Source organism: Pelecanus crispus, chromosome 3, assembly GCF_030463565.1.
Source record: "Pelecanus crispus isolate bPelCri1 chromosome 3, bPelCri1.pri, whole genome shotgun sequence".
NCBI classification, from domain to species: domain Eukaryota; kingdom Metazoa; phylum Chordata; class Aves; order Pelecaniformes; family Pelecanidae; genus Pelecanus; species Pelecanus crispus.
This window is the reverse complement of record NC_134645.1, coordinates 12085001-12112443: the sequence shown is the minus strand read 5'-3', so window position 1 is coordinate 12112443 and position 27443 is coordinate 12085001. Positions and strand designations below refer to the sequence as shown.

Genomic DNA, 27443 nt, shown 5'->3' with positions numbered 1-27443 from the left:
GCCTTGGATGTAGCACAAGGTGATACTTACTTAGTCAGCCATTCTTTTTTCCAAATATATATATTTTTTTCATTCAGTAAACTAAGAGTTTCTCAGTTTCACAATGACACAAGGAATTAAATTATCAGTGGATTGTTTTTCTACAGCCAGCCTTCTTCACACTAGAAATACCATACCAAGTGAATTGTAGGTTTTCCAGAACAACATAGGTTATATTAAAAAAAAGAAATAAAAATTGCTGGCAAACATTTCTTTAAAAATACCTCCTACTTTTAAGGAGATGTTTTCCATTTTACAGCCACACAACCCCATTTTATTGTGAATTTTGGAGGCTTTTTTTTCTTAAAAGGGACAGATGTGTTAAGACTTTGTGATTCTTCCAATTTTAGACTTTGGGCTACTTCTGTTTTCGTTCTGTCTTATCTCATTAGTCCATCAGTGACATAGACTGTAAGCCAATAGCTGCTTCTTTATGACAAATGATTTGATACTTTTTGTGATATATATTAATGAAAAAATATTTTCAAGCTACATACAGTTTATTAAGGTAGCTGATGTAGACACCAGGCAGAAGGCAGAAAATATCTGAGATGTTTATGTCGTTCTTTGTTGACCACTTAGTACGATCTGACTAGCCACAGAAATCTAAAGCCAATGCACTTTTGTTTATGTCGAGTGTTCCCTGCTTAGCAATTCATATTTTGCTCGCTACCTGTGTATTTTGAGCTGTTCTGAAACAGTAGTAGAGACCAAACATAAATGTGGTCCCCAGGGTGATCAAAGATTTAATCTGACCAGATGGGACAAACTTGAGAAAGATTTTGACTTTCCACTCTGTTTTGCAACAAGAAAGGCTGATTTTTTTTCTCCCATCCTTTCTTTGTTAGAAAAGGCAGAGATCAGGCCATCCCCAGAGAAATGAGCAGGTGTGGCCATTTACAAGCATGTCTGGTTATATTATAAACCAACATAAGAAAAGTTTGAAATGGTTTGAAAAGATCTGCTAAACAGTTTTAATGTTTCATCCCAAATCCTATTTACTCAAACAAGAGCCGATCAAGGTCACAGTAAAACCCAGCCTGCCCAAACCTCTAAAGCTCGTGTAATTTTTTTTTTTTTTTTTTTTTTTTTTTTATTTATTCTGTCTTCTCTACTAACTGAATAGGTACATTTTGGTAATCCTTGCCTCTGGACAAGCACAGAAGTCTTTTGCTTTCTGAATGGCTAATAACAGAGCCGTTCTTCCTGTCTAATGATGAAAGAGGTGGCAGTCAAGTTCTTTCTCTTAGATGTACTGTGCAGTCGGGCAGACCACAGACAATTTTGAAACCTACAGCTACAGGAATCGCTCCCCCTCATAGGTACAATTCTGGTTTAATTTTGTTGCTGTGGAGTGTCACTAATTTACCACTCCCCCCCCCCCCCCCCCCCCCCAGTCTGTGGACACAGTAAAGAATTTTCTTTTTAAACATCAAATAAATGCAGCTTAAGGGGTTATGTTTTTGTAATAGGAAGAGAGATAATAAGTTATCAGACTTCTGGTGTAAACTCTGTTACGATCCTCCCCAAATTTTGCCAAAGAATGACTGAAAATCCCTGGCAGAGGGTTTGTTGGTTTTTTGGTTTGTTTTTTTTTTTTTTTAAATGCAAGAAGATTACAGAATTTTTAGTGATTTAAGGAGATAGGTTTTATGGGGGTGGTTGGGATATTTTTTTCCCCCTGCAAGACTCCATCGCTCTCGATATTTTACTGAGTTGGTCAGCTCTCAGCTTCTGCCGCTGCTGAGTGACATCGCTGGCCGGGTAATGATCTCGGAAACTGCCCCGCCAGTGTTTCACATTTGAATTCACCTTCCCAAATCCACGGCATCATTTTTGGCCAAAGTAATGTCAGTCACTGCCGTCTGCGGCGAGTACAAAAAGGACCCCCTAATGGCAGCCATTTTTAGTTGTTTCTTAAGATCCAAAGGCTGCTGAAAGAACAATTGGATAAAGTTGAGGATTGGAGAAGCTTGATTTTCTTGTTCCAGTGAAATGAAACTCCCGTCCTTTTTTTCTTCCCCTTCCCCTTAAAAGCTGGAGTCTGCTAGGGGGTTGTAGCTGTGTCAAAGCCTTCGGGATGCCACTGCTGATCACTTTAATTACTAGGACTAAGGAGGATAAAATTAAAAGTAGCACCATTGAAGCAGTGGAAGAAAGCTTGCCGAGATGTCAGTGAACTGTGAAATATAAAAATTGCATACCAATACATTTTTATAGGAGGGAAACAAGGAATTACATTACTTATTCTTGAAGAGTTTGTCCTTAAATGGTGAAGTTTGCCTTGCCGTGCATCCGCATGGCAGATCTTTAGACCATTACAAAGTAATTGGGGGGAAAATAACAGAGCGAACTTTAATGTCTCTTTGGTGTGTCAGGTTCACGTCAGAGGCTGAAACATTTTACTGAGTTTTCTCTTCAACTGTACAGGAAGAAAATTGCTGTGTGTTTGCGTGGTCCTTTCTTGGTGCAGAGCTTCTCTTCCTGTCTCCTTTTTTTTTTTTTTTTTTTTTTTAAATATCTATGTTCACACCTCCATACCTCTCCCAAGCGCTTTCAGGTTCACGTCAGAGGCTGAAACGTTTTACTGAGTTTTCTCTTCAACTCTACAGGAAAAAAATTGCTCTGTGTTTGCGTGGTCCTTTCTTGGTGCAGAGCTTCTCTTCCTGTCTCCTTTTTTTTTTTTTTTTTTTTTTTAAAATATCTGTGTTCACACCTCCATACCTCTCCCAAGCGCTTTCCTTTCCAAAATCTAGGGCATTGATTTGCTGTTTAGTAATTGTTCTGTACCTCAAAACTTAATCTACCTACTTTTTCTGCTCTCGGTTTCATTGCTCCTTCCACCAGTGTTTCCTCTGCCAAGCTCAGTAACGGAGGGTTCAAATACCTGAATTGAATTTAAGCAAGAACTAGGCCGGTTTTTCTCTTATCCGCTGGTGATGATTGGCTTAATCAGCACAAACACAAGCCACAATAATCTGTGTTTGCTTGCAGATCCCCGGGATGTTAATGACTATGCTAATAAATCAGGATACAAGTTCTCTTTCAGGAGGAGGGGAGAAAAGAAGACGGGGGGGGGGGATCAGCCTGCTCAGTTGAGGGCACATTTGTCGCAAACACATAACTGGCCTTACTTTAAACTATGTGGGCTATAGTAGATTAAATTGTTTGATGTTAAACCACGGGGGAATCTTAATATAAATTTTGCACATTCCTTCTTAAAAGTCGTTTAAATCCAACCCACAAGTTCCTATATCCCAGGAATTGCAAATAGTAGAGATTTGAGCAGTTTTATTTCATGTAAAATTCAATGTAATTTATGTTACCAAATACCACAGGTTGAAATAAAATCAGTTGCTGTATCAGTTGGCTGGCTAGAAATTAAATTAAATTGATCTATTATAGTGCATAGGAGCAGGGGGGAAGCTTTCCAGTTGTCTTCCTAATGTGTACTTTACCAAATAAGTTTTTGATAGAACTGTTGCTCTGTGCCTTCTGGGAAGTTAAAGGGTGAGAAAGCAAACAAAGCCAATGTGCCATCCCGCTGCCTTGCAGGGCCCAGGCAGAATTGTCTTTCCAGGGAAGGGACATTAGGAGAAAAGTAAATCAAGGCAATCTGATAGGGAATCAGGGTTCTGTCACTCAGAGACAAGATATTGTGCTGTGTCCATATACTTTGTTTACTGTAGGGTTTTATGAGTTGTAACCTGCCCATGCAAGCTGTTAATGAGGCTAAATCTTGCTGCTTGAGGATTGAATTACAGCACACCTCTGGGCTAATGGTTATAAACAGAAAGTCCCATTAGGGCTGCATTCTGATTCAGTCATTTGCATTTTTTCTATTGTGCCGAGAACAATGCTGAGTAAATAGCTACAAACAAACAATTTACATGGAAATGGATAAAATGTACCTAATTAGTATTTTGCGCTTGTTTTATTAATGATTGCTTAAACTAAATAGCACTTAGCAGCAGCTCTCACCAGCATCTGCAGGTGTGGGATGCTCAGTTTCTGGGTTGGTGGGAAGGCTGCCAGGCCGGCTCTTCAATATTAGGCAGTTTGTTATATTCCGCTTAGTTCAGGTCAACTGCCTATACCTGGGTTTTATCCTGGTCATTATGTCAATAATAGGAACTTATCGGCAGATTTGACGTAAAGCCAAATGCTGACTTTGTTGCGGTTATGAGAGTTTCTAATATTGGGGGGAGGGGGAAAACAGCCCTAACTTTGAAAAAAATCCTATTTTTAAGGTGAAAACTGAAATAGTTTCCCTTATGGTTTAATGGATTCGTATAGATATGTTTAAACACATCTTCTTTATTAATATTTTTTTAGTATGGTGGGTTAGACTTTTCCAAAATTTCATGCTGTACAACTTTGCTTATTTATGTAACTGAAATATTATCATACTTCTAAGATAGTTACAAGCTTTAGTGGGACAGCACTATCTGGGATGGTTCCAGTATGGTCTTTTTAATTACTGAACAAAGCCCCACTAGTAGGATGTTTTAAAGCGATGCAAAGTCTTTTCTGCTCTGGTATCTGTTGTTTCATTAATTTTCATTAGTTTATTTTTAAGAAAAAAAGATGTATATCCATTGAAGTCAAAGGATTAGATTCCTTTCCATGCCTCAGATTCGATGTCACTTTACACTTTGAAGTCAGCTTGGTGATTGGAGTAACCAAGAGCAACAGCTGGCTTCTCATTTCAGTTCTATGAGAGAATATTACTCAAACAAGTAATTCAATTTAGTAAAACCATTTTTATAGCCACGGTAAAACTTTTTGTAGTTATTACTTTGAGACAAAAGTGTCTGAGAATTTTCATCAAGGTATTTTTATAGAACATAATTTATAAATGCTTTAAATTGCAAATAATTAGGTTTCTAATGCATTAATAATTTGGGGAGTGCTTTAAAAAAAAATCTGATTCATGTATTTCTTTAAAAATTGTGGCGTGACACCTAACTGATATCGAGCATGCTATTTATAATGTGGGCCAAGCACCATGCTGTAAACCAGTTACTATCATGATGATCAGATTGAGAATGAAATTGCATTTCTGTCAATTACTGAGTTGGCAACTGTTCAATATATCTTAGCAGCAAGATGAAGAGCGGCGTCGGCAGCTGAGAGAGAGAGCTCGTCAGCTAATAGCAGAAGCTCGATCTGGAGTGAAGATGTCAGAACTTCCTAGCTACAGTGAAATGGCTGCAGAAAAGTTGAAAGAAAGGTCAAAGGCATCTGGAGGTGAGCTGAGGAACCTTGTATCTTATTCCTATGGCAACCTAGAAACCAGAGACCTTTTTGGGTATCACTTTTATTCACACTTCAAAATGTTGTTGTTCATCAGGTGCACCTATCAAAAGACCTGGCTGTAGATACGTTTCCTAAATCAGCATTGTGTCATTTAATTTCCAACAATTAAAAGAAAAGCATAAGGCCCATTATTTACAGATTTGTCATTACCCACAGTTTTTTAGAATTTTATGATTGTTGATTAAAATCTCTTCAATATATATTTTTATATAGGAGCATGGACACGATTTGGGGGGGGAAAACAACATTAGAAATAATTTTGTATTAAATTTTGTATTAAATGTGTTCGAAAGACTGCTTGGGAAGAGAATTTTAAAAGCGGCCCGTGGGAGGTGGGAGCAGCAACCTTTGGATTTTAAATGGCAGTCTTTTGACATACCACTTGCCTTTACAGGTTTTGAGGTGTAATATTGCTATAATGTTATTAAACTGACTTTGAAATGTCATTAAAATTCATATATCTGCCAGTGCTATGAGCTGGAGTAATGTAGTGTCACTCAAATTCAAATGGGTGCTGAGCACACGTTTCAGTACAGGCTTCTTGCTCTTCTAGTGTCTTCTACATATTCTAAGGGGAAATTGTGTTTCTCATACTAACACGTAATTGTAAGCCAGAGTGTCAGGAAAATCCACCTTTATGTTCACAATGCACGTAGATTTGACAACAATATTCTTTTTCTTCTCTACTACATGTATTTTATATGCATGTATATTTAAATATAGTCTTACTGCACCCCAAACCCTGCGCTTCTGTTCCATTTATCACCAAAGAGAAAAGGCGTTAGATGTACGTCTCCCTTTGGGTCTGGTCTTCAGTTTTCCTCTCTTTGCCTGGTAAACCAAGCTTGCAATATAACTCTCCTTTGTGATAAATAGGGAAATTACATCCTTGATGGGGAGGGAGTAAGACAGGCTGAGCAAAATGGCATAGTGCTTATACATGAAGTAGACTATGGTGTTCTTCATCCCTCTTCACATTTTAGGACTCCCCATCTTATGTTATTTAATTACTTCCTCCTCGCTGTTTTATCATGCCTGTACATAGCTGTTCCTGCTATCTCTCCCCTCCAAGTAAGGTACACTTTTTGGGTATATCCCGAGTGCTCAGCTGGATAGTAGTTATCCTGTCTTGTCGCAGTGACTCACTTGTAGTGTTGCTAAATATCCCAGTATGCTGCTTTCTGGGATATGGCCTTCCCTGTTCATATTTTCCTCTGAATTTTGCCATTGTTCTTCGTGTCCTTTGTTCAGTTTATAAGCAGTCTCAGAGGTAACTGTGCACTGTGCACTGTGCATATATATTTTTTTTAATCTGTTTTTATATATAGATTGCATATGCACTCAGAGAGTTTCGGTGTTATTAAAGGAGGAGACAGTATCAGTACCGGTGACAACTTGTTTATAAAGTTATCGCCACTATACCTGTTGGATTTTATCCAGTATAACAATGTCACTGCTTTCTACTTTTGCATGTGCTTGAAGTTATCTCCTTGGTTTATATTTCCTACATTGATTTTTCTTTGTTCATACAGTAGTTCGGCCAAGCTGTTTGTCCTGTGTTCTTTTCATGTCAAGGTGCATTTTATAGCGCTTCCTTCTACTTACTCATTCTCAAAAAGCTTTCCTTATGGCACATCTTCCACATACTTCTACCACACTGCTGGAGATGTTAGGTGCCACACTAGATCTCCACTCAAGAAATTAATTCTTCTGAAATGGAGTTAGTTCTGTGAAATGGCACCAACACTTTATAAACCAAATAAATTATAGTTATTTCTGAGTTTTGTCTTTTTCATTTTTTGATTTCCACCAAAAATTAGGATTTAATAGACAGTCTCCTTATTACAACTGGATTCTGAATATTGCCCCTGACTGCATTCACATGTAGTATTTTTTTCTGTGTATAGTCCTGTATTCCCTATACAATACCCAAGACAAGCTTATAGTAATATCTTCTTTCTTCCAAGCTTTCTTGTTCATCATCCTTCATTAATCTCTTCTTCTGCATTGATTACTACGTTTTAATTTACAAAAAGGGAATGTACCAAACCATTTTCCTCTCTCTCAATTCAGTTATTCCAGAAAAAAGTGACATTTCAGCTTTGGGATTTTGGAGTTTTTAAAGACTAACTTCTTGCTCACTGTTGTAGGTGAAAATGTGATCTCTTTCAGTGTTTCTGTATGCTCATTAGGAGTTTCATGCTTTGGCACTGGTGCTACATTCTCTGTTTAAAAGACTTTATTTAATCATGGTCTGAAAAACTCAAATGCCTATGGCAAGTTGAAACTTTCCTGGATAAGCACCATCCTTTGCTACGAAATCCAGTCTTTTTCATAGGTTATTTGACAAGTGAGACAGAAAATACTTCTTCCTGCCAACTGCCAGAGGGTTTGGGATGGCAGCTTCAAATTTATTCGATGTCCTACTAGCTTCAGGCTGATAAGCGGATGCCTTGAGATGGGTCCAGGGACAGTATCGAGATAGGAATCCAAATATCCTCCCTTTTCCCAGCAGCGACGGGACAAAGGAATTGACATCTTATCGAGGTATTGTCCCCATGCAGTGGGACACCTGTCTACTCTTTTGGGATTTGGGTAGTGTGTTTTCTTTACTCTCCGGCACATCTTCATCCTTTGTTTGAGATGGCATCTTCATGAGGATGTGGCTCAGATCTGGAGGTGGTGAGTAGGCAGCAGAGGGAGGGAACAATGGAGAGGAGGGGGGTAAGACAAACATAGTGTGAAGAGTCTTTGGTGAAAAAAGTGCCCAAAATAGCCAAAACTGGGAGGGGAGAAGAGAATGAATGCAAGAATGGCACAGAAAAGAGATGTTAGAGGAGTAGGGAGGGGAAAACACAGGAGAAGCCATATCCGAATGTATTGTAAGACAAAAAAAGGTTTCAAAGTGTTGGAATTAATAACAATAACTGGAAAGGTGTACTGGAGTTAAAAAACTTACCAAAGAGAGCCATCTGGCATTGCATTGCACTTGTATGCTTAAAGTTTTCAGGGTACGTTACAGATTTTACTTCTGAGGCAATGATTTGGAGGGAATGTACATGGTAGCTCAGGCTTACTCATCACGCTTAGTCTCCAACTCATAAAACAGTGTTAAGTCCTCGATTTTTAACAGGCAGTATTTGTATCTGTTGGCAGTTACTGCTGTACTTTCTTGTCCTGACATCTGATTTCTTGTACACTGAACCAGTATTTCGACTCTGCGTTTCTTCCTTTCCCTGCCTTTTCTTCCTTTATTACTGTTCAGATACTCCTGTCACATCCTGTAGCCTTAAAGTGAACTCTGTACCTGAAAGTAAATAAACTAAATATCTGAATATCCACAAGCTTGAAGGATTTCCCAGAGACCATCCGGGAGGCACGTTCCCTAAAGAGCAAGTACTGTTCATGCAACTCCAGTGGCAGCTTACATGTGCTTCTCCTGCTAATGTGATCCAGCCCCCATCAATGCTTTTACCTCTCTATGAAAATTGTTCCTTTTTAATTTCATCTAGAAATTGATGCAGTCTGCTGCAACTCATTCACATGTGGACAAGCTTAAACCAAGTCAAGAGAATATAATTTTAACCACAAATTAAGCCTGAGCTTAATCTGAATAGTAAGACATACGAGCTATAAAATGCCTCTGGATCTTTTTCCCCCCATATTCTGGCATTTCCATTTGTTTCCAAAAGATTCTTATTTCACTCTCTTCAGTCCAGACTGCAGTCCAGGCTGTGTAGGTAATGGTCAGTGCTGTTTAGTTGTTGACTTAATCCTTTATCTTGAATTTTGTTTGTTTCTTCATGACATAGTAATGCTTTGCTGTCTTTCTAGGATCCCCATTTACATACTGTTCAAGGAAGCAGTTTTTTAGTACTCTTCTAAATACATGCCCTGGTTCTAGACCAAGTGCTTTAAGTTTTTCACACTAGTAATTTGTTCTTTTCATAAAAGATATCTGTTATCTCTTCGTCATGTTGTTCCTTTTATCATTTATAATTGCAAAATCTTGTTGTAACATGCTCCCTAAACACATTTCCCTTTTTAATACACTGGAAGAACATTGGACTGGAAAAAAACCCTAGAGTAGTTTAAAACAAGGCATCTGTAGATTTTGAAAGATATTTGAAAATTTCTGAAATTACTTCAAATGAATGCTTTTAATTTAATTTTTTTTTTTTAATAAAGTGTAAATGTCCTTATAATCATATTCAGTCAAAGCCTGCCAACTTTAAATTAAATACTAGGTCACGTCATTATCTGACACTAGGAACTGGTGGTGTCTTCAACATTCACATCTCATTTGTTACCTAAAATGGTGATGTCAAAGACAGTGCCTCTGATCTCATCTCGCTATATTAAATTAAAGAGAATCAAATAATCTAATATAAACATTCCGTTAGTAGCTAGCAGTCTTAAACCCTGTCATCTTGTTTAGATTGTTTTGACATATCCAGCATCCTGCTGGATGACTGGTAGTTGTGAGCTGACCTTGCAAGCTGACTTTTTTGGGTGCTTTGAAAAGTCATTGCCTGTCAGGCTCGAGGTGGATTTGGTTTCCCTCTGCTGTGGCAGTGTCCCTCTTTCTTTCTTCTGCACCTCTTCCAAATGTCCATGGCCTTTTGCTGCTGTTAGCCCAGTCATGCTTTCAGTGTGCCACCGTGAGCTCCAGGATGAGTTTGAGAGTACCATAGCCTGAGTGCCACTGAATTTCTCTGACACCACCATGAAGGATTTAAAATCATGTGGAAGTCTAGCTCCTAGTTAGAAAAAGTAGAGATGCTCTGAAAAAAATTCAGAACTTCAGAATTGTTGCTGCTTTACCATGCTGTGTTTTCTCTTCCTTCTGCTTTTTACCCCATCCCTTTCTCCACTTCATGATGATTACACTGTGCCCTTCTACTTTGTTCACCTATCTCCACGCTACCTGAAACAACTAGAGTCCAGATCACAGAACCATCTGTGTGAATTTAAGTGGGAACAGAAAGGATGTTGCAGAGAGTCCTTAGTGTTTCTACCCACCCAGCTCTACACTTGAAGCACCGTCTTGTCAGGTCCCAGGTCTGGTTGCAGATCCTGGTTTGGCTGGGGAGAGATGTTCTTCTCCATCCATCTGGCTCAAGCTAGGGCAGTTTGGAAGAAAGCTGACTCTTCCAGGGACCACTGAGAATTAGTGGAGAGGAGCCCAGGGAAGTCATGGTGGTCAGCTGAAGTGGAAGGGTCCTACTTCACAGACTGCTGCTCCATCATACATGCAACAGATATTGAATAAGACACTGAAATGGAAACTTCTTTGCTCCTGTCTGTCACAGCAAGAGCCTTACCCTGAATCAGCAGAGGTCTGCGGAAGACAGTGATTAATTACAGAGGAATTGAGGGAACAGCTGGTTAGAAAAGAGTAGCAGACATATAAAAAAGTCAACAGGATCCTAAAATGGGAATTACAGGGATGTGGGGATAAAGAGGTAAAGAAAAGAAACAACTGTATGACCTTCGTGTCACCAGTGTGGGCCTGAAGTGCAAACTTCAGGTCTGGGGATGAGGTTTAGTGTATTTCAAAGACAGATGATGATGATCAGCACCAATCCTGGTCCAAACTTCCCCAAACTTCTGGTATTCGGGATTATGGCATTTTGGTACTATGTTTAGGAACCTTTCTGTTTATATGATGCTTGAATGTACCTATGTCCTGTAATTATAATTAGCATTTTTTCCTGAAGTGTTTTAAAGTTACTATATGTGTCTTCTTTCTCCAGACACACTCCAGCCTTCCCTTTTTTGTCATTTTTACATGCATGCATACATACATAGGAAAAAATGTTCGTGTAAGTCTGAATAAGTGTAAATAGCATTTGATATGAGACTTAAAATTGAGTAAATACAATGCAGTTACATGCTTATAAAGTTCTAATCTAGCTTTTATAGACTTCAATTTCATTATATATTTGCATTGAAAATGTGAGTCAGGATATTTTCTGGGATCTGCTTCACAATTCAGCACTTGCTATTTGATCTTCCTCAGATTACTTACTCTTTCTGTGCCATAATTTACCTACATCATCATCATCATTGTAATTATAATAATTGCCTATTTCATAAAACATTATGGGGCTCATTTACAAGTGATATTCATAAGCTGCTCTGAGAAACTCAGTAGAAAGATTCCATAAAAAATATAAAGTATAATTACAATTATTTTTTTATTTAAAATATATGTAGCTTACAAACAATGCTGATTCAAAGTGGTGCAGTAAGGCAGCAGTCTGTGAGTGTGCTCTTGCTACACCTGAGGTCAGCGCTTTCTAAGCATGATGTTCCAGGTTGTAGTTTTCCTCCTCGTATCAGAAGTGGTAGGAGACGCTAACACCTAAGCAAGGCGCAGTGATCACTGATCTGTGATGTGTTGCGCAAAGTAAGGAGCAGCAAGTCTCACCGTGCTGGGAACTCAGTATCTGGAGCTGCTGCCTCAAGAGACCGCAGCTCCCAGGTCCTTCTGCTGGCCAGACGCATCCAAACCTGCCGTATGCTGGCTTCGACACCCATTCTGCATTATAGAGAACTGGGAGCCTAAGGGAAATAATTTTGACTCACGTTATAAGGAAAAGCACATGTGCACATTTTAGCCAGAGATTCAGTGCAGAAAACAGCCACTGTTGAGGCCAGACTCTTTATTGTAGCAGAAGTTTCCAGCAGAGCCCCCTGTGTGTATATTGAATTGCATCAGTTTAAAGATAAATCCATGAGTGGACAGAATGAAATCTCCTTCCAGACTTATTTAATGATTTGCATTTTTATCATCGCTCAGCTTGTTCTCTAAAGCATTCATTTTTTTTTAGTGATGTGGTGCATGTACATAAGAAAATACTAACCTTAATGCTGTATGTTCCTACAGATGAGGATGAGGATGATGATAATATTGAAATAGATACTAACGAGGAGGTTCCTGAATGCTCTGTTACTGGAGGTGGAGATGAGCTTACTAACCTAGAAAATGACCTTGATTCAACGGGTAATTTAAATAATGGCTATTTTGTGTATTTTGCATGACTAACACTCCATCATCATATAAGTACTGATATGCTACTTCTCTCTGTCATAGCTTTATTTCTTTGTGTCTTTTTAGGTCTTTTAAACCCTAATGCTTATTCTTTCTGAATATTTTACATTCATGTTTAGTTGAAATTTAAAATCAGCAACAAAAGTGTTATTTCTAAAGATGGCAGATTTAAACATCTCTTGCTGTTTCATGGGGAAGGGGACCCCAGGCCAGGTTTGTAAAGCAGAGCCACCTGAAATCACCCTACCTGGATTGTCCCAGCAAAGCAAGGTAGGCAGGTCAGAGGGGTGAGCAGTTGCGTTGGTGAGTACAGCTGCCACTCTCTGCACTGACATCCTGGTCCATGTGCTCAGTGAAGAGGAGCAAACATGTCTCTATGTTACCATGTTTCTTGGTATCCCTCCGGTTCCTTCCTGAGGACCAGTTCTTGTATTTATACCTTGTTGCTCCAGTGGGGACATGGAGGTATAAATTTGAACAGAATTAGTCCTATTTACTTTACAAAGTTCAAGTAATAGATTTTTAATAACACATTTTAAAAGCATTCATATTCTTGTAGAAATGCTTGTATAATCTTAGCACATACTGGTCAAGTAATAATAAATCATAGTAGTGGTATTTCCCCTTTCAAAAATTGTAACTGAGCAAAACTGGAGTCCAGGTTCCTCCATAGACGATAAATACGTCAGGATCTTACAAGGGAGATGCTTATTTAAAAAGGTACTAGATCTTCAAAGATGCAAAGGTAATTGCCCATCAGTAAGGGGCTCCTCTGCTCACAGAGAGTTGCTGAAGGAGTTTGTTCTCTGTACAAGTCTGCCTGTTACCAGTGGCCCTGCAGAGTGCTGAGGGCCTCTTTGTAGTATGGTGTGCTTCTCTGCCAGGGCGTTTTTGCTGCCTACAAGTTAGCTCGAGCCTGGAGAAGTGTGGCAAGCACAGGACAGCACTGGGATAAAGGCAGTACAAGAGAGAACTTCTTACAGCATCCTCTGACTTGGTTCTGCCCATGCCAATTGGACCCAAGTTTGTAACCCATAATATATTAAATCAAAAGACTTCATTTAGTGTTGGCTCTTTGTAAATTAAACCCACAATAATGTGTATATAGCACTTTCTTTCTAGTCTTTTTTGAATGTGAAAGATTTGAGTCATGTCCTTTATTTTTTTTATTTGAGGATTTCCAAAAGAAAATATATTTAGTGTTTCCAGCACTTGAATTAAGCTGATTTAGAGCAGAATCCTGTCAAATAACTTTCCAATAAAAATTGGTTCATTTTAGGAGAAATAGAAAATCAGTAAATGATTATTCCTGTCACATAGCCCCAGTGACTTACCAACATTTATTTCTGTGGGCCTTGCTTTCTTGAGAAAGAAAGGGATACAAACCCACCACCCAGTGCTTCATCTCCACCATGGGAGGACGTTCTGGAGAAAACCTGGGACATCATTTCATGCAGTTCAGTTTGCACAGTAGCCAGAGGGACAAACGAATAAGGAAGGGGATGGGCAATAATACAGAAAGCAGTCTAATGCTGTGATAGAAATCAGTGTACACAGATTTTGGTGGGATTCTGCCAATTCATACCAAGTTCTAATGAAGGCTGAATCTCCTGGCAGCACCTAAATGCAAAACTGTAAGGGACATTTCACATTTGGGATCATTATGACCATCTTAATTAATTTGTTCCCTGCTGAATCTTAGTCCCTCCCATCTCTCTCAAGAAGAGAAATTTTTTTTTTCACTTTTACTGCCAGTTGTTGGTTTTAAATATTGCATCTGTCTGTATTTGACAGCACTGCTACCATACACGGCTGTGAATGTATCTGATAAAATGTGAACCTCTTATATCATAGTTATTACATGATGTTTATGTATAAACCCATGAGAATGTGCATGTACTTACATGTGAGCCTCAATTAAGAGCACCCTGACTGGGTGTGCCAGAGGAAAGGGAAACTATCCTTCGTCATAACCCAACCCAGCCCATTGCTGCTGGAGGCAGGCATCATTTGATGGCCAGCATGCCAAAAATATTTTGGCTAACATGAATTGGAGTGCTCCAAACCTTGGAAGGAGCTGTGCAGCAAAACAGTCATGGCTCCACTTCCCACACCAACTAGAAGTTACCAGCCTGCAGTGAAAAACTCAGGCTGTGCCTAAAGAAAAACAGAGCAACTGTTGTTTTCTCTGTGTTTGACCCAAGGCCCAGATGTACGTGCATAATATATGCAGGTGATGCTGCATTTGCTCCGTTTCAGGGGCTATTTCTTGCGTGGTGCTGCATGTACAGTATGTCTGGGGGCTTCTGCACCAGCGTTATTCTGCCTTCCTACCCAGGGTTAGCTCCATAGATCTGTGCTGTGGTTTGTTATTAACACCTTTCTCCTTATTATGTGTGTATGTGTAGGTAACTGTGTGTGTAGGTGTGTTACAAATTCATATAGTCAACGGTCACGTACAGAATGAGCATTATTGGGAGGTAAAATTCTCAACTCTTATTTCTTTAGGCTCTGATCCAAGTTGCTAAAACTGATGAAAAAAATTTGGGGGCTTCAGCAGTCTTTGAATCTGTCCCTTCGATGCAGTTACAAAGTGTTTTACAGCTCTCATGGCTTCAATGTCTTCTGTAAATCATAGTAAAATATTACTAGAAAGCTGTCTCTCTTGATATTGAAATTTAACATTAAGAAGCTGTGCCAAGGAGCCTTAGGATGAATTAGTAGTTCATAAACTGGAGGGGTTATCACTACCTAGAATATGTGATAAATTGTTATATGTCATCTGAAAATAAATGGCTCTCTAAGTGTGCTTTATACCCAAGTATAGGTATGTACAGGTTGGGAGTAACTCAAAGTAAACATTGCCTACTTTCTGTATTTTTTCATCTACTGTCTTCAGGCACGTTTACTTGTTTGGCTGAGTGCTACATATATTTTTTGAGAGAACTTAGGCATTATCTATGTACGTTACACAAATCTACACCAATCCAAATAGCAAAAAAATAATTTTCCTTCTAGTTTTTACTATTTTAGTTTGAAATGATAGCAAAGTGAATGAAATCTACCTTTTAAATTGCTACATTGTTGTAGCGACTCTGCATTTAAATGCATCTCACTCTGTTGTATGTGGTATTTGCATATTTAGCAGAACAAAACAGTAAGTTGGTGGATTTGAAGCTGAAGAAGCTCCTAGAAGCTCAGCCACAGGTGGCAAATTCACTCTCCAGTGCTGCTCAGAAAGCTGTAACTGATAACTCGGAGGAAGACATTAAGGTAAGTTTTGATTAATGCTTTTGTCTTAGTACCTGTGTGTTCCGATTTCGGGTTTGTACTTCGTGAGGAGGAAAATGATTTCTTATCGAATTCCTCACAGTAAGAAACACAGAAAATCTTCATGGCAGTGCAGTTGCATAGTTTGCAATGCACAGGGTTTTTTCCTGTTGATTAATCAACACATTTTCCTTTTTTTTTTTTTTTTTTTTTAATCTTTATACTTGTAATTGGTGTAACAGTAAGAGATATAATAGCATTTCTCAATTCTTATTGCTCAGGTTGTCACTTAAATCAGAAATACAGCACAGACTTCATCCTGCTGCTGGTGCAATCAGCAGCAAGACTCTCCCTGACTTTTAATGGGAGCAGGATTGGACTCTGTGATTTGCTTCCCTCCCAGGCCTGACCCTCTGTTTTTTCTCCATTAAAATTAAGCCGTGGTACACTTTAAAGGCATACACACTTGAGTGATTGACAAGTGCTTCTGAGAAAAATAGACATGAGTATGCGATCGGTTTGCCTGTTAATGTTCACGACTTCAGCATAAAATGCACACCAATCAATTTTCCATTTCATTTTCTTAATTAGACCCCTTGTGTTCTTACTATTATATTTTTTTTTAAATAGTCCCTGTATGTCATTAATATCCCTATGGCTCTGGGGCACTTCCAGTTGGGTATAACTTTTCACCCACCTGCAGTCTGGGGGGAAAGCACTGCTGACTGAAAGGATTTCCTTCCCCAGATACAGAGATGCTTTGAAGTCCCAAAACAATGACTTTCATTGCTTTTCCCTTACACTGTCGGTTCCTATAAATTGGTGATGAAAGTGTGTGGCAGCAGCAGAGGACTTTCGGTCTCTATCTTTGAACAAAAGGAAGCCTGGATCAAGTCTGATTTTTGCGTTCAATTTAGCTTTCTGCAGTGGATTTAATGCAAAATGAAGCTGGCCCAAGAATAATACAATGGATTCAAAAGGCTAACTGAATTAGTGGGCTTAGAGGAATACATTTGTAAAGTGGCAGAAGTCCCCAGTCATAAAAAGGTTTCTTAAAATGGGATTTACTGGCTAATCACACTGATATTTTAGCATGTTGCCAGGCCTAAAAAATTAGTCATGTTTGTTTATTTTGGTAAAGACTCTGGTTTAGGCTGTCAGATGGTTATTGTGCTAATAACAGGAAACCACCTTTTATTTAACCAGAATCATAACCACCTGATTAGTGCAGCTGAAAAGTCATCCAGCGCATATGAGCGATACTTCTTTAAGCTTAATTTGACAAGTGACACACGGGCTGCCTCTTAGGGTAATTTGGTACCACCTAACCTGACGAAAATGGTATTTCTCTTTATGAAAAGCTTCCGAGAAGGAGTTGCTTTTTTTAAGGTACTCCTGCAAAAGGTGCAGCTTAACAGTTTATCTCTGTGTACGTCTTTCTAAGGAAGAGTTGGAAAGCAGCATTATAAGGAATATATGGTGTCCATCTGTTCTCATGGAGCTCTCGGCATTGAGGTGGATTTGTTTTTTAATAAAATGCAGTTTACACGTTTCTAAATGAGGCATTCTGTGTTTGTGGAAAAGGATAAACTGTTACCTTCCCTTGGGGATTGTGTATCCCCGGCCTCCTTGAGGCTAGAGAATAGGCCATTGGAGAACTCCCTCATTACCGATTGTCTCAATGCAGAGGAAGGGCAAAGTCTTGGTAGCTTTTGATAACCAGTTTCAGCATTCAGCAGGCTTAGCTATTAGTCATGCATCTTAGCCTTTCCCTATTTACTTTCAAAACACTTAATAAAAATAATAAAAGATTAGGTATAAAATGAAATATTTGTTTGGTACACAGCACCTCGGTATCTGCAGTTTCCACACGCTGCGGTGGTTCAGTCTTCTGGGATATTTCGTGTTGATAGAACCATTTGAATTTGTTACCAGTATTAACATAGGAAGCCCTGGAAAAGATAATTGTAGTTTCCTTAGCTGTAAAGGGCTTACTTACAAATCTGGCTTTGGAAAGTTATAGCTGATGAAATGCAGTTCAGTGGGGTAGTATTATAATCCTACCTTTTAGCCTTCATCCAGCATTAGTGGTTTATCTCAATGGGCATAAAATTAGAAACTAGTTCTTCTTGTCATACAAGTCTGTGGGACTACAGAAAACGACAGATTTCTTTACCGGGCAGGGAGACAGGCTAAAGGCAACACGCTTTTCAAATGATACAGATCGTGTTCAGGGGTAGAGACGCTGCTACTTGGCAGCAGCGTGTGCAGCGCTTGGCAAATCAAAGTTGCAAAGGAGTGATCTTTCGTTTAAAATCAGAATCGCTGGCAAATACCGGTCACAATTAATAGGTCTGGCTGTTAAGTAAGTAGAGAGTCCTGCAGGAGGGTGCCCACGTAGCAAAAAGCCAGTCGTTGCCACGACACATTAAACAAAAAAAAAAAAAAGGAAAAGTTAATCACTCTTCTCCTTTTTTTCCGCAGCTGATACTTTCATCCTATGTAAACCGCAGCCCGAGTTGTGAAATCCTCTTTGCAAAAGCTGCGTCCTGTCCCCTCGCCGAAACGTACCTTTCGAATTCGTGTCTTCCCATTTGTAAACAAAAGAAACTGTTGTGTGTCTGGGTTTTTTCCTAGCAGAATGGAACAGAGGAACATCGTGCTGAGCGATTACAAAAAGCAGCAGAACGGTTTAGAAATCCCGTTGTGTTCAGCAAGGACTCTACCATCAGAAAAACTCAGCTTCAGTCTTTCAGTCAATACGTGGAGAGCAGACCAGGTAGGAGAAAATATAAAACCTGTTTTCCCATCTATGATTTAATAATATTTAACAATAAATATATGAAAACCTGATAATGTAAGTCCACATTTCAATACATAAATATCAAGCTTTATAATAATTTTACATGTCTTTCCCCTTTTTTCAAGAGATGAAAAGGCAGAGATCAATACAGGAAGATACAAAGAGAGGAAATGAGGAGAAGGCTGCGATAACTGAGACTCAGAGGAAGCCATCAGAAGATGAAGTGCTTAATGTATATTAATTTTTTGTCTGGTTTCATGATTGCTGATAATTCCGAACTGTATGTGGAAATAGTGCCTTTATTTGTTAAAATGAGATGTTAGGTTTTTTTAGATGTCAATCTCCAGTGCATTCAAAGCAGAGTGAGAGGGGTGCACTGTTGAATTAGTCTGCAGTGTGGTGATAATTGTCAGATAAAAAAAATGAATTTTTCAGAGTTCCACAGGCCCAGCTTCCTTGAGACATTTCCATCAGGGCACTTCCCATAAAGAGATTCCAGTATTGATCTACCGGGAGGATTTTAATTATTACAATAGCAGATACCGCAGAGCTGCAGTTAGAGGGAAGAGTCACATGAGACCTGCTAGAATTTCTCAGCCAACCCATTTTGTTGGCTTGGGTTAATGGGTGTTCAACCTTTCCATTATCCAGATCAGCCGTGAATTACTAGCTGAATGATGTTTGCATTAATATAATATATATGGTAATTTCTTCACTTAATTAACGGGGAGGTTCAGCTCAGTAGGGGTATGGGCTGATCATGTGTAAAATTGATTTGTGAGGGAAATATTTGATAGACCGCAGGGAGAAAGCTGGTTTTGATGGACAGCTGCGGGACAGAAGCAGGAAGAACAAGTTTTAACCTGAATTTTTTTTGTCTGAAAACACAACACAGCTTTTGATGCCGGTCGTTTGTTGCTCTCCACAATTTATCTAAACGCATTTGTCGTTTTTGCTGAAGTAATCTAGAGCTGAGTAGCGATTTTGTACCACTGTCATATCTACACCAAAACATTGAACTTTTTACGAGCCGGAGTTATTTTTAGCTCAGTTGTACTTTTGCAGAGCTGAAAAGGTCTGGCACAATAAGTTCACATTATATATGCAGATGATACACATGAACTCTTGGGATATTTCAGCCTGACATAGCATTTCTTTTCATCTTCTAATAACAATTGTTAACAATTATGCATGCTGACATTAGGGAAGTTTTCATTCTATTTTCAATTAATTATAGTTGATGAAAGGCAATATATTGCACATCACCTCGACTCCCCAGACTGATTTTTTTTTTTTTTTCCCCTCTTCAGGGACTGGTCTCAGGGAGTTTTGTTGTTGTTTTTCTGGCTATATGACAGGTAGAGAAGGGGTTTCCATTACAACTGATACTGTTGGCTGTTGTGTAGGAAGAGATGGACCAGATTAATGGGAGCATAATGTGTTTAAATTCAAATACCCCACATTTCAAAGTTCTGTGCTCGTTACTGGTCCTGGGAGCTCAGCCATGCCATTAGCCTTCACTTTGAACATGTTTTTATTTGAAATAATATGCTGATGTGATTATTATACCTGTTGCCTGAATATGAAGCTGAATCGATGATTTCAGACCTATTTACGGAAAAACAGTTGAAAATGTTTGGTGAAAGTATCTGAGACCCTAATGCAGCAACAAGTTAGGCTCTGATAGGGAAATAAGCCTCATTAAAAAAAAAAAAAAAAAGTGTATTTTTCTATTTGCAAAGGGCAGTGATTTTAGTTGCATCCTTTACAAAGTGCAGATGAAACATGGAATCATTTTGCCAGGGTTTTTTTTCCTAACTTTAAATCATTCTCCAAAGCTCTGAGGCAGGAGTAGGAGGAAGGAGGAAGAAGTGGATGGGGTTACTCAGACAGAGTAATATTTTTTTCCTAACTTAGGCAAAAACATGCTTCAAGAATGATATTTCTGTATTGTATACAGCCCATAATAACTCAGTACAGCCAAAACACTGTATGAAAGTTGTTGAGCCACATGAGAAGAACTTGGAGGTACTAAATGACTCTTCTCGGGCTCCTAGCGAGACAGCCAAACCGCTTTGGAAATATTCAGAGATTCATGCGGTCATCTGCGGGGCAGTGCTGAGAAGTTACAAGGTACAAGAGGCAAACTTGACTCAATAGTGTTTCCACAGCTCTCTTGGTAAGGTTCAATACGATTTATCAACTTGGCATCCCAGGGCAGCCTCCTGGCTAAGTGTGAGCCAGTGCAGAGGCAGGGCAGCTCGAGTTAGTCCCCATGCACCTGAGTGTCTGCCCAGTGCCGTTTGTCACCACTTCTCAGGATAAGAATCACAGTTAGAGTAATTAGTAGTGTTTTTGCAGATCACCATGTAGCAGGGCAATTGCCTGCAGTCAGAGAAACCCAGAGAGGCATGATAGCCCGGGCTGGTGAGCCTTGGCATTACAGTTGACCCAGAGGAGCTAAACAAGCCAGGGAGCTTGTTTTGGGTTTGGTTTTAATCTCAAAAGCCCATTTTTAATTGTCATTAGAGACTTTCGTGCTAGTTCTTCTAACCCCTAAAGTTAGCATTTTAAAATTGAATAAGACCTGAATGGACTAGAAATGGCACATTAAATAGTGCTCTATTTGGATTACATTTCCTTTCATTATGCTTTGTTACAGCAGCTTTTATGTACTTAGAAATAAATTAGAGGAATTTCAAAAAGCCAGCCAGGTAGTAAAAAACCGCAAAATCAAATGTTCACTAAAGAAAACCTGGGGTGTTTTAATAAACAAATAAGGACATTTGGCAAAATTGTAAAGTTTATGAAATGTAAGTGTTAGCTTTTTGGTAGCGAGCATGATATTTGGTTGTTTAGGTAAGTGCCTTACTAAGTGTTTGTGGAAAGGAAAAATGCAACTTACAAGTGATGTTTTTTCTTCTTGTTTGTTCTCTTTAACAGAAAGGGTTCAAAGACACCAGTCAGTATGTTGTAGGAGAATTGGCAGCACTAGAGAATGAGCAAAAGCAAATTGACACCCGTGCCGCGCTGGTGGAGAAGCGCCTTCGCTATCTCATGGACACAGGTACGGTGCCCAATTACACTGTAAACAGTTTTGGCAAATTGAGCGTTCACAAACTCTTATAGAGTTTTGGAAGTGTGAATCTTTGAAGCCTGAATGTTCAGCAAAACTGCCTTGAAAATAAAAAGGCTGCGATTTGCAGCCACCTCTCTGGGCCCTGGTGATAAGAGTGCCTTCATGGGAAGTGATAACTTGCCCTGATACCGTGTGAGCCAGCACTATTGAACAGTGTGCTCATCCATGCAGAGTTGGAATACACATCTGTGCCTCATTGATATGCCACTGCTTAAAAAAAAAAAAAAAAAAAAAAGAAAAAGAAAAAAAAAAGAAAAAAAAGTAAGATCTTCACTGTTCTACTGATTCAGTGGGGAAAAAAAGATTTGGCCAGCTAAAGCCATGTACTGCATGAAACAGAGCACAGTACATGGGGGAAGGCTCCATTGACTAGATCACTGAAATTTGAGAATACTATCTGGTTACTGATGCTCCACAATTATTTTTTTTATTTATTTATTTTCAGGAGAGTGGGGTTTAAAAGTCTGTAATACTTGGTGTTGTAGGTGCAGTTGAAAGGATTAAAGTATATGGGCGATTTTTTGTTAAAAGCGTGATAGTTCTGACTTCCATGATGAATGTTAGATGGATATTAAGTGCTGATGGTCATCAGAGATGGAGAGGTTTAACCGCATCAGTTGGAAACAAATGGTGCTTTGATATTTCATATTTCACAGGTCCAAAAAGTGTTCTTCCTGTCCCTTGGGGAAAAGAAGTTAGTTGGTCCAAATTACTTTGTGGATAAATTGTCCTTATAAGTTATACGTATATCTGATGTTATAAACATGAAGCTTGTCTTTAACTGAAATAACAGATTTTAAAGAGGATTTTAATCCAGTGTTATGTTTTGAAATACAGATGAATAGGCTTTAACTAAAGTTCAGTACTTTGAAGTGAGCTTGCCACATGCATCCAAATATTAGGTATTTTTTTAAATGTATTTCTTTCCTCATGTGCTCAGGTGGTTTGCCTTTTTGAAATAGTTTTACAAAAACATGTAACTCAGAAACGATCTCTGTCCTGGATGAATGCTTGTTTAATAAGACTTTTACCTGTTATGGTCTTTTGAAGTACTTTTTCAAATGCATTACATGACCTTTAGTTATTTAGCTAGAGAAAATGTGTGTATGTTATCCTGCACCTTCTTGTGTACTTTATTTGTGAAATATATGTTCTGCACAAAAAAGCCAGTACGATGTTTCACAAGTCTTATATGAACTCCAAATACCGCCGAGAGAGAGAGAGATATGGAGTCATCAGCATAGCATTTGGGGATTTTTAAAACTCTAATAACCATGTTGTTATTTGATTTAGGTATTTTATCCCATTTTAAAAGAGATTTCTTATGGTTTTTAATTTCTTGTATTTTGAAGTATGACAAAAGTTGCTGTATTCTTTGTGTCATACACATGATGAGATGAAGTTTCTTTTAAGTATCCTGCATAAAATGGGGAGTCTAGCACACAGCTAGAGTGGCTTATACAGCGTAGCTGTAAGGGTTGTAACAGGAATACTAATGAGTACCCGTCGCTGCTTTTACTGGGGATAAGGGGACAAGTGGTGCAGCTGTAATAAAAAAGTTCCTTCTATGTTCTTGATCATTTCCTGAGCATTCAGGGTTTAACTTAAAACAAATTATTTGACAAGTCCTTGATAAAGGCCCTATTTATGTTCTCAGCTTAAAAACACAGTTTAGGAGAAAACATGTGAAAATTGGAGTTTTTTACCTATGGTTAACTTTATAGCCTTGAAAGCAGGGATTCTCAAACTTCTCTAACTATGGTTCACATCTTAACAGAGAGCCTATCTTGTGTACCACCTCCCCTGCCAATCAATATCCCATTTGTTGTCAGACAACATCAGTGTGGCAGTGACTGCAATTTCTTACATGGAAAAGTAGTATTAGGAGGGTTTGTGGGTTTTTTTTGCTTTTGGTTTGGTTTTTTTTTAATAGTCCTTGATGTGATATGGTAGTGGAAAAAAATCTGAACATCTCTTTTTGCTATGCCTTTAAAACACTGTTGTGTCGGCTCTGTTTCTGTGCCCAATGTGCAGTCCCCTTCCACTGGCTCCTCATCTGCCTGGCTTTGGCTGTCCCGCAGGCTCTTCTCCCACCTGCTCCTTCTCTGTCCCTCTCTGGTACCTACTGCAGTTGCTTCAGAGGATCTGCTGTATCTCATCTCATTAGTTAGTGGCTCTCTTTGTCAGGATGGCACTTGTTTTTCTTCCATACTTCAGGAAACAATTCCTAATACAGACAAATAAGCAGCTTGTGCCTCCGTCTTAGTCCCAGCTTCTTCTGTAAGGGACTGGGCTGCTTCACCTGAGTGCCTGAATATCTGAGAGAGAAATCGCGAAACAGAAAAAATGAGTCAACACCATATGACCTGCCAGCTTGCCACAGACCACCAAGTGGTCTGTAAAGCCAAGTTTGAAGGAAGAAAGTAACCATAGCCTGATAGCTAGAAAAGCCCTGAAGGACTGTTGATGATGATCTCGGGGTTTTGCAAATACTCCTCTAGGTGTTGGTACATAGCAGAAAGATGAGAAACATGAAATGCTGCCAGCTCTCAGAGGTGTGCTGAGAAGTCTTTTGATATTTGTTTTTTCTAAAAACACAGGCTTTAGGAACCAGGATGTCACATGGGCAAGTGTAACTGAAAGATCCTGAAAACACAACATGAAGGACAAGAACCACAAATTAATTGCTTTTATAATTAACATTCTCTTTTAAGCACTTCTTTTTCTTAATTTTGTACCTCTTGGGGTTGTAATACTGTAGAGCCTCAGGCAAGTAAGAGTCTCTGCTGACCTTATTCCTCGACAGCTGAAGCAGGGTGCCATGTTTGTACAACTGTGTGGGGAAGGGCTTACACTGAATTGTCCTAACGAATATTTGCAGGATGATTGTCCCCATCAGTGAGGAGCACATTTTGTACGGGGATTTCCAGCTTTGTTTCCATGTGTGCCAAAACCATACAAGATAAATGAAACAACTGGGAGACTCATATCATGACTCAGTCATTGCCTTGCAATTAAGTTCAAGAAGAAGGTAGAGCATGGTCTGCTCATCCCCGTTGTGTCTGCTGGGGACTGGACCATCTTTTCCTCCTCCGCTGTGCTTGGCCCTGTTCTTTATTAGACTTTTGCTAGGAAGAAAGCGCTCTCTCTTCCTTCTAATCCTCCTCCAGCACGAAACTGGGGGTGTTTTTTTTCCAGTGGGGAGACTCTTTGCCACCTGGCAGCTCTTCCTCCTCTGAGTTTGAGAGTTCTTTTTGTTGTTCAGCCAGGAGGGATTGTTTCAGGCTGAAGATTGAATATGTATTCTGGCTACATTCATTTCACCAGAAGACTTTGTCTCCTGCTCCCATGTATCAAGGTATTAAAACAGGTGGGAATTTCCTTTCTATGCGCTAGTGGTAAGACCAGAAAAATACAGTGACTAACCCCTGGACAATGCAGGCTTTGGTAAATGTGGAAGAATTCATAGCTTTCACTGAAAGGGAAGCAGCTGTAAGTACAGACAGTTTAAGTTCTTGGTTAGATTCTAGCTCATGGCACTGTTTGACATCATTAGATGCTCCACTTTTTAGTGAAAGTTCCTGCACGTACTATCACAAATAAAAGTTTAAAAATGCCACCCTAGCTTTACTACGGCAACAATGGCTGTGGGTAGCTGCAAGGAGTGGATCTTGGAGGTTCCCCGTGCCCCAGTCCCTTTCTGCCATGGATCAGGAGGAGAGGAGTCCCCGACATGATGCTCTCTAGTCCAATCCCTAGGATGCAACCTGTGTCGCGGAGGGATCCCTTCCACTGGTGCCATTGCATCTTCTGCCCTGCATTAGGAAAAGGACATCTAATGGAAATGGGGCTGTAGGAAGAGAAGCCCAGGTCCTCGTCTGCATGTGCATTGCCATTTTCTGGCCCTGCAAGACAGCCTTTTTGGCTGGGGAAGTGAAGTTTCTGGCTCTTGGCCAAAGGGGAGCTGATATTTTTGAAGCTTGTCAGCCAGGCAGAGTTTGGAACTGGCTGAAGCTTTGCTTTTCCAGCGCCAGCTGCTCATGATTGGACTAGAAACACTTTTCTAAGATGTGTGAAAAAATAAAAGTTATTAAAATTCCCAGGTTGCTGATTTCCATTTGAATCTGAATAGTCACACTTTTATTAATATCCAGTAATTTATGTCACTGGTGGCGTAGCCTCAGTCCTTGGTCTTTGCACTTAAAATGAAAATGTAATCTCACCTTGTTCCAGTGAAATGTAGTTAACTGGTACATTGCAAAGCTGTGAGGGGAATCAGTGCTTCAGTGCCTTGAACTCCATAGAATAAGCTGATGGCACGTTTGCTATCGCTGTCTGGATATATGTAAGAGTTACCTATACAGAAGGGGTTTTGCAATGTACACCATATGAAATACACTGTCACAAAAAATTCAGTGAGTGCAAGTGTTTAGAGAAAACACAGTGCAGAGGTTGAAGTAAGAGGAATGAGTTGTATGATTGAGTATAAAAATCACATAATCTAATATCATTGATTTCCCTGCTTCCTCTATTATAATGGCTTGACATTAAATGATGACAGGATTATCTTGCTTTCTTCAGGATTGCACTTACCCATGTTGTGCCTAACCTGTTATGGATAAAATAGTTTTGTCTCTACTTCTGACAGTGCCTTTTTCCCTTGCAAATTCTTCTGTCATTGTATTTTAAGGTGTCTATCATCTTGATATCCAAATGCCAATTAAAATGGAGAATTATCACATAATACAATTAAAATAAAAACCAAAGAAGCCTAGTTTATAAATCTCTAATCTAAATTTAGCTCTTTTTTGGTCACTATTTTTTCACTAATTGCAAAAACAACTATTTGAAAAAAAAATTGCAGCTATCAGATATTTTGTTATCTGACCACAGGGTATGAAGTGTTTTTAATTGTTTTTCTGATTAACTGCAAGCTCCCAAATTCAAATAGAAGCATATTTGTATTTTCCATATGAGATCCTGTACCTTACCAATGGATGAGCATGTTTGTGGTACTGTATAAGGATTAATGAAATAAAAAAAAAACCCTCTGCTGCTGCTGATTGACCACTGATGGTAAATGTAATTGAATTAGCAGTGCACTAAAATAAATGTAGACAAAATAAATATAGACAAGAAAATCTGGTGAAACCTTCTGTAATGTTTTAGATTAATAGGCATACAGAATTCTTCACATTTTTTATTACGTTGTCCCTAGATGAATTCAAAGTAATTGGGGTGGTTAATTTTATTTACACAGAGCCGTTCACAGCGCATTAAATAATAGAGATAATTGAACAAGAATTGTCAAGTGTGTACTGATATCAGACATATTACAGAAGGGAATGTGCATAAAACTTCATTTCTATGCAGCCATTGTTTATGGTAATTAAGTACACAGATTTATCCCTTGGTTGCCTTCCAAGCTTATGGCAACTGCTATTGTTGTGCTCCATTAATATGTAATCAGGAAATAGTTTAATTTTCTAATCTGCAGTTTGAGAATTCACTTTCTAACAACTCTTAATTACTGCATTGCCCTAATGATGCTCATGGTTAGGAAAACTGAACCAATAAACTCCGTGGAAGAAGCCAGAGGGGATTATACTTCCAGAGGTGGTGCTTACTTAATAAACTTGTTATGCCTTCACCAGAGGGAGCTCAGTGTCCTTCAAAAGCAACTAATTTTATATTTCAGAGTTGTACATACCCACGGTGCGAAGAGTTAATGTACAGTGTGTGGCGGGGGTGGCTGTAAATTTGATTCACTAGAGAACCAGATAAGCGATACCATCACCATTTTGGTATTTTTCCTA

The 27443-nt window shown here is 39.0% G+C and overlaps 1 protein-coding gene across 8 annotated transcripts in view; it reads left to right on the top strand.

The window, feature by feature from the left end:
- The window catches only part of EHBP1 (EH domain binding protein 1), a 233093-nt gene that overhangs the window by 175176 nt on the left and 30474 nt on the right, over positions 1–27443 (top strand). For 3 of the 8 annotated variants that reach the window (XM_075706818.1, XM_075706823.1, XM_075706816.1), the window contains 6 exons: positions 5142–5289; positions 12251–12367; positions 15564–15688; positions 18326–18464; positions 18614–18720; positions 21432–21555. In XM_075706818.1, coding sequence (XP_075562933.1) covers positions 5142–5289; positions 12251–12367; positions 15564–15688; positions 18326–18464; positions 18614–18720; positions 21432–21555 — 760 coding nt within the window. The remainder of the gene's footprint in view (positions 1–5141; positions 5290–12250; positions 12368–15563; positions 15689–18325; positions 18465–18613; positions 18721–21431; positions 21556–27443) is intronic. The other 5 variants (XM_075706824.1, XM_075706820.1, XM_075706819.1 and 2 more) reach the window with 3 other exon arrangements.